The sequence below is a fragment of the Pongo pygmaeus genome, chromosome 4 (genome assembly GCF_028885625.2).
Source record: "Pongo pygmaeus isolate AG05252 chromosome 4, NHGRI_mPonPyg2-v2.0_pri, whole genome shotgun sequence".
Taxonomy (NCBI): domain Eukaryota; kingdom Metazoa; phylum Chordata; class Mammalia; order Primates; family Hominidae; genus Pongo; species Pongo pygmaeus.
In genome coordinates, this window is record NC_072377.2 from 150,745,349 (window position 1) to 150,757,357 (window position 12,009).

General features: G+C 37.6%; 1 protein-coding gene across 3 annotated transcripts in view; it reads right to left on the reverse strand.

Annotated features, from left to right (window-relative positions):
- LARS1 (leucyl-tRNA synthetase 1) overlaps positions 1–12,009 on the reverse strand; it is a 66,775-nt gene that overhangs the window by 41,327 nt on the left and 13,439 nt on the right. For all 3 annotated transcript variants that reach the window (XM_054489510.1, XM_054489511.1, XM_063665248.1), the window contains 5 exons: positions 9,110–9,271; positions 5,185–5,297; positions 4,220–4,283; positions 2,539–2,606; positions 2,214–2,439 (listed from right to left, as the gene is read on the reverse strand). In XM_054489510.1, coding sequence (XP_054345485.1) covers positions 2,214–2,439; positions 2,539–2,606; positions 4,220–4,283; positions 5,185–5,297; positions 9,110–9,271 — 633 coding nt within the window. The remainder of the gene's footprint in view (positions 1–2,213; positions 2,440–2,538; positions 2,607–4,219; positions 4,284–5,184; positions 5,298–9,109; positions 9,272–12,009) is intronic.

Below are 12,009 nucleotides of genomic sequence, written 5' to 3' on the forward strand. Positions count from 1 at the left end.
AATATTATGATGACATGAGTATACTAATACGTTGTTTGTGACATTGTACTCCTTGAAGAAAATATAGGAATCCACAGCAAAAGCCACAAAATGTTCATGTAACTCAGACTCAACAACAACTAATTATCCTTTCTTAAACGAGTCTACCCAATGCTGAGTTAATTATACTAGGAAAGCCTGGAAACAACTAAAGCTTCCAATGATAGAAAAAATGATTTAACAAAATATGTTACAGGAACAAGAACGGGTAACTACATATCTATTTAAAATAGTAATTATGAAGACAAAGTAAAAGGATAGCTCTAATTTCACTTGAAAAAATCCAAAAGATTAAGCAATTTTAGACCCAAATTCTCAGATGGCAATAAAGAATTTGCAGCTGCTTGCTCTAGCTAAGGAACACACTTTTCCTTTCCACATAATTCCCACCCATCCCTTTTTATTCATATATATACATATAACCTGCCTTTATAGAATTTGCAGTCATATGGATGACAGCTAAATATTATAACCATTTTAAAGGTTGAAACTATTTTGCAATTTATAACATCCATGTCCCTCACGCCAGAATTTGCTCAAATTAACAGCGAGAAAAGTTGCATTAAGAATAGGAAAACATGTGTATCCCTAATACTGTTCCCAAGAACTTCTCAGACAAAATTCCAACATTAGGAACTAAGGAGATGTGGCAGTGCTGCTTTTAACAGAAAAAGGCAGGAAACAATTCAAATATCCATTAATAGAGAATGGTTAAGTAAATTGTGGTACAGCCAAACAATGAAATATTATGTAGCTATAAAAAAATGAGAATAAAGAAGCTGTTTATGTACTGACAAAATGATTGCCAAGATACAAATAAAAAAGCAAGATGTGGTACAATCCATATAAAGTATATTGCCATTTGTGTAAAAACAGAGGGACAAAGAGTATGTGTGTATTCGCTTGTGTATACATGAAATATTACCAGGATACACAACACACAGATATTACTAACTACCTCTAGAATGGGGAACTTTTGTATCTTTTTGTGTTTTTTGAATTTTGGGACTTGTAAATATACTGCAATCAAATAAAAAGTATTAAATAAGGAATAAAATAGTTCAATTTAAAAGAACTGAGATGGTACTCTACTCATATTTTTCTTTTTAAAAAATTATTTAAGATACCAAAGATCAGCATTCACTAAATGGAATTAAACACACTCAGAAATATTGATAATAAAGTAGATAAGGCTGGGTGCAGTGGCTCACACCTGTAATCCCTGCACTTTGGGAGGCCGAGGCGGGTGGATCACCTGAGGTCAGGAGTTCAAGACCAGCCTGGCCAACATGATGAAATGCTGTCTCTACTAAAAATACAAAAAATTAGCTGGGCATGGTGGTGCGCACCTGTAATCCCAGCTACTCAGGAGGCTGAGGCAGGAGAATCGTTTGAACTCAGGAGGCAGAGGTGCAGTGAGCTGAGATCACGCCACTGAACACCAGCCTGGGCAACAAGAGCAAAACTGTCTACAAAAATAAAAATAAAAATAAAATAAAGTAGATGAGCTGTGTAACCATCCATATTTAATTAATATCAACCAAGACTTTCTTCACACGAAAAAAAAAAAAAGGCAGCTACAATTCCAAATTTAGTATTACCACGAATTCAGGTAATAGTATTTTTAAAATAATATAATGACTAATGCAGCTATTAAATCTCTTGGGGAGGACTGCTTATATTTTTCAACCAGATATTTACCGAGTTGAAACCTAAAAATCAAATGTGCTATCTTATGATACAGTCATACAATGAATATTACACAACAATAAAAAAGAACTACTCCTACAACATGTATGAATCTCACAAACATCATGTTAAGCAGAAGAAGCCACACACAAAACAGTCAGACTATACAATTCCATTATGTAAAGTTCAAGAACAACTAATCTTTGGTGAAGTCAGAGCAGTGGTTACCTTTGGAGGAGAGAGGTGAGTACTAATGATATGGACATAAGAGAGCCTTCTGGAGTGCTAAAACTGTTCTATATCTTGATTTAGGTGGTGCTTAAGTGTATATACATATGAAAATGCACCAAAACACACAAGATTTACACACTGTACTGCATGTACACCTCATTTTTTAAGGTTGTAATGCTCTTTTCTCAATATTCATTGTTGAAATTTTCCTTGAAATTTATGCATTAAAATAAAAAATCTGCTATCCAACTTACCTCCCCCATTAATTCCTTAACAACAGGCACCACGCCATTGTCTTTGGTAAAGCCCTGGTATGACATATTCCTGGCTGCTTTTTGGGTACAGATGAATATATCACCATTCACCGTCTCAAATCCAATGTACTTCATATCAGGACGCACCCAACAATTTGTCTGCCCAAACAAGGTCTCAGGTCTGAGAGTAGCAGCCACCAAGAAAATATTTTTACCTTTCAGGCCACTGAGAAAAAAAAACAAATATTGATGTAAAAACATGTCAACTGTGTAACAACCATCTGATGGTTCAGAAATGATAAAGCAATTACTCTGGCAAACCTACCTTAATTTAGATGGGTATGGCTCAAGCACCTTCAATTTGAGTAAAGTATATTCCTGAGGTCCAACACCCTAAGCAAAGAAACGATACAAAAATTTGAAGGAAAAAAAAGACTTGCCTTAAACCTGCTAATCTATGTGAGAGATCTGATTCAAATCCCTAAAATGGGTTCTTGCATTATTAATTTTTTTTTCCAGAGAAACGATTGCCAGTGGTGTGCTAACCATACCCACACAGAAGTCCAGTATGTTAGGAGAGATTTGGAGTAATTGCCCAAAATAGTGTTTGCCAAAATGAAGGTGAGAAGACACAACCCTAATTCCATCCCAGGGCATGTCCCACATAGTAGTCATCAAAGGAAGACACTAGACCAGAGGTCAGAGATAATGTGCATTCTAAACTTAATTTGCTCCCTTACTAATTGTTGGACCCAAGGTAGTCATAATCTCTCTAACCCTTTCTTTCCTTATCGGTAAAATAAGGATGTTGTATCTCAGATAGGACTGTCCTGAGGAACACACAAGATAACGGATGAAAAATGCTTTGAAAAATCTACGAAGGATTACTGAAATCTAGGATATTGCTGCCACTGGCTATATTAAAATTTTACTGGGTCTTAAGTCTCTCAAATCTTTTAAAATTTTGATCAACTCTCACTTAGATAAATTACATCAAAATTGAAGGCTGATTTTGAAAATATGTTCAAAGATGGTAATAAAGAATGATGCAATCATAGGGAATCATAAGTTCAGATGCTGGCATTGTCATTGACTTTTACTGTGCCATGGATTTAGCCAAATCACTTACTCTTGATTTATTCAAGTATTTCAGACAATAATGTTAATCATGTGTTCTACAGGAATTAGAATGAACTTCTAGGCATGGCTAGAAGCACTTTGGAAATAAGCAAGAAGGCACATGATCAAAGCAAATATAACTGGAATCTGTGTACATCAAATCTTAAGTCACATATCCTATTACCTCTCCCCAAGCTTTCTTTTTAGAGCTGTTTATTTTCCAGATGGTGCTTCACAACATTAGCATGCATATACATCACATTGAGAGCTCGTAAAAAGATATTCCTGGAGGCCGGGCACGGTGGCTCACGCCTGTAATCCCAGCACTTTGGGAGGCCAAGGTAGGCAGATCACGAGGTCAGGAGATCGAGACCATCCTGGCTAACACGGTGAAACCCTGTCTCTACTAAAAATACAAAAAATTAGCCAGGTGTGGTGGCGGACACCTGTAGTCCCAGCTATTCAGGAGGCTGAGGCAGGAGAATGGCATGAACCCAGGAGGCGGAGCTTGCAGTGAGCCGAGATAGCGCCACTACAGTCCGGTCTGGGCGAAAAAGTGAGACTCTGTCTGGAAAAAAAAAAAAAAAAAAGATATTCCTGGGCCCCACCCCCAGAACTTTTGATTCAGCAATTTTGGGGTGAGGCTAAACAATGTGCTTTCCTGTAACAAACCGATGCAGCTGTCCTCAGATGACTCTTAGGATAGCTAGGTACTACACAAGATACAGGTACCTGTATTGATATTCTATCTCCTCTTCATATCCACCAGAGTATCAGGACTACATCTCTCAGCACTACGAAGAAGTTATTTTTAGGTTTCTATTTCTTAAACTCTATGGTCATATTAAGGATTATTGTAATAGCTACTCTGTCTCACAAATAATCACCTCTCCAGTTTGTCTATCATGATCCATGCAAGGCTGTCCATCTTTCGGAGAATAAATGGTATACCTAAAAAATAAACAAAAAGTGACAAACATTATTATAATATTCACATTTTATCCTACCATATTTGCCTGTGTTGCACCTAATTTCTTACATGTCTTGTAACTAGAATTTCTGAGTAGATATCTGTATCTATTATGTGTACTCTTATGGTAGTTCCACTGTCAACCTACTTATTTAATGAAAGCTTTCTACCTTCGTCAAAGGTAATACCACTGAAAAATACACACGGATCTTGGCTTTGTGGTATTGAACAAAAGATTATAAAACATAAATTGACTTAACAAATGAAACTATCAGGAAGTTGATTATGTAGATTAATCAAGGAAGATAACTTATTTTCATTTCTTAAGTTATCTTCCTTGATTAATCTACATAATCAAGGAAGAATCTTAATTCATAGAACAAAGTATAAAATAAAACACAAATCAAATGATTACTTTTCTGCTTGGCAGGGAATACTGAACAGAATCTTTAGTAAGATAATAAAAGCCCACCCTTCCATTCTCCCTGGTTATATCTGTCATAAACACTAAGCAGCTCACACAAATTAAGACACTGGTAAGGAAAAAAGGAAAACAAAGGATACAAAAGAATAGAAACAATGTATTTTAAAAACAGAAAGATAATGGGAAAAGGTAGGCTACACGGTATTTATTTATTCATGTAAGCAATCCTCCTGCCCCATCCTCTCAAGTAGCTAGGACTACAGGTGCATGCCACCATGCCTGGCTAATTTTTTTTTTATATAAAGAGATGCGGTCTCGCTATGTTGCCCAGGCTGGTCTCAAACTCCTGGCCTCAAGCAATCCCCTCACCTCAGTTTCCCAAAGCACTGGGATTGCAGGCGTGAGCCTCCATGCCCAACTGATTTTTGCTTTATTATGCTCAAGTATAACAAACTCACCGCTTCCCAAATTTAATTTTGTTTCTTTCTCTTAATGTTAAAAATTGCCATCTGACAAATGAATCATAGTAAGGATTAACATCAGTGGTGATGAAGGAACGACGCCAGTCTACCTATAAAAGGAAAGTTTTAAAAGGCAATTACTGAGAAATACACAAATTTTGTTTGAGTAAGAATTCCTATGAATCAATTATTTACTCTTCTAACTTTGAATCAGATCAACTATTAAAAATAATTTTCCAAGTTCCACTATTAAAAGTATATCACCATTATTACCTTAATTTACTTAAAATATGTTTTTAAGCATATACATATACATATTAACAAACATATAGAAGCTATAATAAATTAAGAAGAAACATTTAATCCTACCTTTATGTATTCCTAAATATTCAAGTTAAACTTGGGCTTCTTCACATTCTTTGAATAAAGCTCCTTTCTACTAATTGTTAATATGTCAATATACATCCTAATTCAACAAATAGTGAAGTATTCATTGTTATGAGACCCATAAGCAATGTCAGATTCTAGTCTGACAATAACAGTACTAATTCTTTAGTGGCATACAGGGGATATATTATTCTAAAATTAGGAGTTGGTCCAAATCTCATATAATCACACAAATATACAGACATATCTGGGAGATATTGTGGGTTTGGTTCTAAACCACCACAACAAAACAAGTCACACAAATTTTTTGATTTCCCAAGGCATATATATGTTTATATTATATTGAATTATATTAAGTGTGCAATAAACTTATATTTAAAAAGACAATGTATATACCTTAATTTTAAAATACATCATGGCTATAAAATGCTAATAATCATCTGAGCCTTCAGTTGAGTTGTAATCTTTGTGCTGGTGGAGAGTCTTGCCTCAATGATGACGGCTGCTGACTGATCAGAGAAGTGGCTACTGAAGGTTGTGATGGCTATGGCAATTGCTTAAACTAAGACAACAATGAAGTTTGCCACATCCATTGACTCTTCCTTTCACAAAGATTTCTCTGTAGCATGCAATGCTGTCTGACAGCATTTTCCTCATAATAGAACTTTCAAAACTGGGAGTGGGCGGGGCATGGTGGCTCATGCCTGTAATTCCGGCACTTTGGGAGGCCAAGGCAGGCGGATCACCTGAAGTCGGGGAGTTCTAGACCAGCCTGACCAACGTGGAGAAACTCCGTCTCTACTAAAAAAAAAAAAAAAAAAAAATACAAAAGACAAAATTAGCCACGTGTAGTGGCGCATGCCTGTAATCCCAGCTACTGGGGAGGCTGAGGCAGGAGAATCACTTGAACTCGGGAGGCAGAGGTTACAGTGAGCCGAGATCATGCCATTGCACTCCAGCCTGGGCAACAAGAGCAAAACTCCGTCTCAAAAAAAAAAAAAAAAATTGGAGTGAATCCTCTCAAAACCTGCCACTGCTTTATCAACTAAAGTTTATGTGATATTCAAAATCTTTGTCACTTCAACAATGTTCACTGCACCTTTACCAGAAGCAGACTCCATCTCAAGAAACTACTTTTTTTGCTCATCCATAAGAAGCAAATCCTCATCCATTCAAGTTTTCTCATGAGATTACAGCAATTCAGGCTTATCTTCAAGCTCCACTTGTAATTCTAGTTCTCTTGCAATTTCTACCACATCTGCAGTAACCTCCTCCCCTGAAGTCTTGAATCTCTCAACGTCATCCATAAGAGTTAAAATCAGCTTCTTCCAAACTCCTGTTAATGTTGATATTTTTACCTCTTCCCATGAATCATGAATGTTCTTAATGGCATCTAGAACAATGAATCCTTTCCAGAAGGTTTTCTATTTACTTTGCCCAGATCCATCAGAGGAATTACCATCTATGACTGTTATAGCCTTATAAAATGTATCTCTTAAATAAGAAGACCTACAAGTTGAATGACTCCTTGATTCATGGACTGTAGAATGAATGTTGTGTTTGCAGGCATAAAAACATTCATCTCCTTGTATATCTCCATCAGAGCTTTTGAGTGACTGGGTGCATTGTCAATGAACAGTAATATTTTGAAAGAAATATTTTTTTTTCCTGAGCAATAAGTCTCAAGAGTGGGCTTAAAACATTCACAAAACCATGCTTTAAACAGATGTGCTGTCACCCAGTCTTTATTTCCATTTATAGAGCATAGAGTAGATTTGACACCATTCTTAAAGGCCTTAAAATTTTCCAAATGGTAAATGAGCATTGATCTCAACTTAAAGTCAATAGACACATTAGCCTCTAACAAGAATCAGCCCATCCTTTAAGCCAGACACTGACTTCTCTCTAGCTATGGAAATCTTACAGCATCTTAATCACTGGAGGAAAGCTGTTTTGTCTACATTGAAAATCTGTTGTTTAGTGTAGCCACTTTCATCAATGATCTTAGCTAGATCCCCTAAATAACTTGCTGCAGCTTCTACATCAGCATTTGCTGCTTCACCTTGCAGCAGAGTCTCGCTCTTGTTGCCCAGGCTGGGTTGCAATGGCGCAGTCTCAGCTCACTGCAACCTCCTGGGTTCAAGCAATTCTCCTCCTTCAGCTTCCCAAGTAGCTGGGATTATAGGAGCCCACCACCATACTCAGCTAATTTTTGTATTTTTAATACAGACAGGGTTTCCCTAGATGGCCAAGCTGGTCTTGAACCCCTGGCCTCAGGTGATCCACCCACCTTGGCCTCCCAAAATGCTGGGATTGCAGGCTTGAGCCACCACGCCCAGGCTACAACTTGCACTTTTCTATTATGGAAATGGCTTCTTTCCTTAAACCTCAAGAACTAACCTCTGCTAGCCTCCAACTTCTCTTCTGCATCTTCCTCACCTCCCTCAGCCTTTACAGAACTGAAGAGTTAGGGCCTTCCTCTGGATTAGGGTTTGGCTGAAGGAAATGTTGTGGCTGGTTTGATCTTCTATATGGACCAAACTTTCTCCATATCCGCAATAAGGTCACTTCATTTTCTTATCATTCATGTGTTTACTGGAGAAGCACCTTTCATCTCCTTCAAGAACTTTTCTTTGGGCCAGGTACAGTGGCTTATGCCTATAATCCCAGCACTTTGGGAGGCTGAGATGGGCAGATCACCTGAGGTCAGGAGTTCAAGAACAGCCTGGCCAACATAGTGAAACCTTGTCTCTACTAAAAATACAAAAATTAGCCAGGCGTGTTGGCAGACGCTTGTAATCCCAGCTACTCGGGAGGCTGAGGCAGAAGAATAGCTTGAACCTGGGAGGCAGAGGTTGCCGTGAGCCGAGATCACACCACTGCACTCCAGCCTGGGTGACAGAGCGAGACTCCATCTCAAAAAACAACAAAAAAAGCACTTTTCTTTGCATTCATAACTTGGCAGACTGTTTGGCACAACAGGCCTAGCATTTAGCCTATCTTGCCTTTCAACATGCCTTCCTAAGCTTAATCATTTCTAGCTTTTTACTTAAAATGAGAGACATGCGACTCTCCCTTTCACACGAACACTTAGAGGCCATTATAAGGTTAATAACTGGCTTCAAGATTGTTGTTTATTAGAAAACAGGGAAAACCAAGGAGAGAAAGAGGGAAACAAGCCAGTCAGTGGAGCAGTCAGAACACAAACATTTACCAATTAAGTTTGCAATCTTTTATGGGTACAGTATGTGGCAACCCAAAACAATTAGAATAATAACATCAAAGATCACTGAATATAGATCACCATAACAGATAATAATAAAGTTTGAAATATCAAAATAATTGCCAAAATGTGACATGAAGTAAGCAAATGCTGTTGGAAAAATGGTGCCACTAGACTTGCTCATCGCAGGGTTGCCACAAATCTTCAATTGGTAAAAAAAAATCAATTTCTGGAAAGCACAATAAAGCAAAGTACAATAAAAAAAAGCACATACTTGTAAATGCTTTCCTCATATTTTCTTTATAGACATACCTTCAAACCCAATCTCTTTAAATCCTGAATAGCCAGTGGCGGGAAATAATCAAGCCAATGTTCTGCTTCAGAAAATTTTACTATCTCTTCATCAGACAGACCAAGGGATTTCATAATGCCCCACTGGTATTTAGAAGATCCAGCTTTAGCAGCAGCTTTACTCTGAAAATAATGGAGAAAAATAAACTCGATCAAAGAATAACCAACACTCGAGGAAAATGACCCAAGATATTAATGAATGTAATTTTTTTACATTCTAAAATAATGCTGATACATCCGAACACTGCAGGAATTAGTTGTACTATTAGTCTGTACTAAAGTCTGTACTAAATAGTACTAATTTAGTCTGTCAAACTGTATAGCCAAGATATCCGCCAAGACACTGGCACCAATAATAACTAAATGGATGGCAACATAAAGAACTACCCATCATGAAGATAAGATCTCAATACCAAACCTTCTGTTTCTTTTATCCTAATACCACATTTACCTTATTTACCTATAAAGAGGCTACTCACAAGACTTTCCTCCTTTTCCAAAAATTATGAATATCCAAAAGACAACCAAATGCCAGAAGTTGAAGGTAGGAAATTTGGTTAAGCTGTAACACTATAATGAGGCAGCATAAGAAAATTTTGAGGGTGACAGAACTGCTCTATATGATACTGTGCTGGTAGAAACATGACTCCGGGCATTTTCAAACTCACAGAATTATACACCACAAAGAGGAAATTTTGGGCCAGGCACAGTAGCTCACACCTGTAATCCCAGCACTTTGGGAGGCCGAGGCAGGCGGATCACGAGGTCAGGACTTCGAGACCAGCCTGGCCAATGTGGTGAAACCCCGTCTCTACTAAAAATACGAAAATTAGCCGGGCATGGTGGCGAGCGCCTGTAACCCCAGCTACCCTGGAGGCTGAGGCAGGAGAATCGCTTGAACCGGGAGGCGGAGGTTGCAGTGAGCCGAGACTGTGCCACTGTACTTCAAAGCCCAGGCAACAGAGAGAGACTCCATCTCAAACAACAACAACAACAACAATAATAACAATAATACAAAAATTAGCTAGGCGTGGTGGCACACGCCTATAATCCCAGCTATTTGGGAGACTAAAACATGAGAATTGCTTGAACCCAGGAGGCAGAGGTTGCAGTGAGCCAAGACTGCGCCACTGTACTCCGGCCTGGGTGACAGAGCAAGACTATGTCTTGAAAAAAACAAAAAAAAAAGTAAATTTTATGGTATGTAAATTTTTAAAAAATTCAGCCAGGATGCTGAAGGAACCTAAGGAGGAATGCAGACTGTGACAAATCTATCTAACTGCATTACAAGTATATGATATAACCACACTCAAGGGGGAGGGAAGAAAGGAGCTGATCTAGGCAGTTTTGGAAAACAGTGTGATTAGATTCTAAAGACAAAAAGAATTACACACGAACACTGTACTTTCGTCAGTAAAATTTTTTCTCCCAGGGGTATAGGTTGGCAATTTTGAAACTACTTTACTAGTAGTCTAGGATTGAACAAATAAATAAATATACTATAGGTAATGAGAGCCAAGTTTCTCACTGTTGTAGTAAGAAGTCACAAATAAGCCAAGGGAAAATGCTAGAATGAGACCCATGGTGCTAAAATGGAGCCAGGGGTATCAATATGAACTTGCTTGTTTTTTAATAAACATTCAAATAGATAAAGAAATAAAAACAGATGTGTATGCATGGCTTAGCAGACATAAATATATTTCCTTGCTCTTTCCACTGAGAGTACCTAGAAGCAGTGATACTCCCAGGCAATGAGCACACCCAGCACTCAGACCTTAGTTTCTGAATACTATTCTTCAATAAAAGAAACCTTGGAGAAGTGGTTGAGTCCTTGGTTGAATCACGGAAAATACAAGCCTGGAACAGCTTGCGACACCATAAAGAAAGAAAGCGCTTTGAACAAAGGAAGATGAGGGAATGTCTAATGGACACAGGAGCCAAGCTAAAAAAACTCCCAATGGCCAAAGCTAGAACAATTTATTTATTCTAGCTTTATTCTAATAAAAAAGAACAATTTGACAACAAGTTACGGTGTTGTTAACAACCACACACACACACACACAAAAACAACCCAATAGCCAGGCACAGAGGTATAAGCCTGTAGTTCCAGCTACTCAGGAGCCTGAGGTGAGAAGACAGCTTGAGCCCCAGAGCTGAAGGCCAGCAACACAGTGAGACTCCATCTCTTAAAAAACAAAAAGCTCAATGGTATTGGCTTATAACCTAAAGAATAAAGTAAATATCCATGAATCCATATGACATAGAAAGGACAGAATAAGTAAGTGGGGGAGAAAGGACAGCTCTTCCTTTCAGAAGAATTATAGATAATAAATGTAAAAAGAACAAGGAAAATGGAAAATCATGATTAGAAGACTATAGTAATAATTGTTGTAGGCAAGATCCACTGATGAATGCTAAAATTAATAAGCAAATATTTAAAAAGAAACACAGTATTATTTCCATGGCCTCAAAAGATCTCTCCCAAAATATATATTAATTATAAAAAAAATGAAATCTTTACAGGAGAAAAACCTGGCAGACACCATCTTAACCAAATGATCAATGTTAACATCACCAATAATAAGACATATCAGTATCATATACTCCCTAATGTTTGAGAACGACAAATTACCTAATAGTCTTCCTTCAAATCAATAACCTCAATCTAACGATGAGAAAGCATCAAACTCAAACTGAGGCATAATCTATAATTACCTGACCAGTATTTGTTAAAAGTATAAAGGTCATGGAAGAAAACGAAAGATAGAAAAGATTAAGGAAACATAGTAAGGATACATGACAACTAACTGCAATGTGGGATCCTGGATTGGACACTGGAAGAGAAAAGGACATTAGTGAAA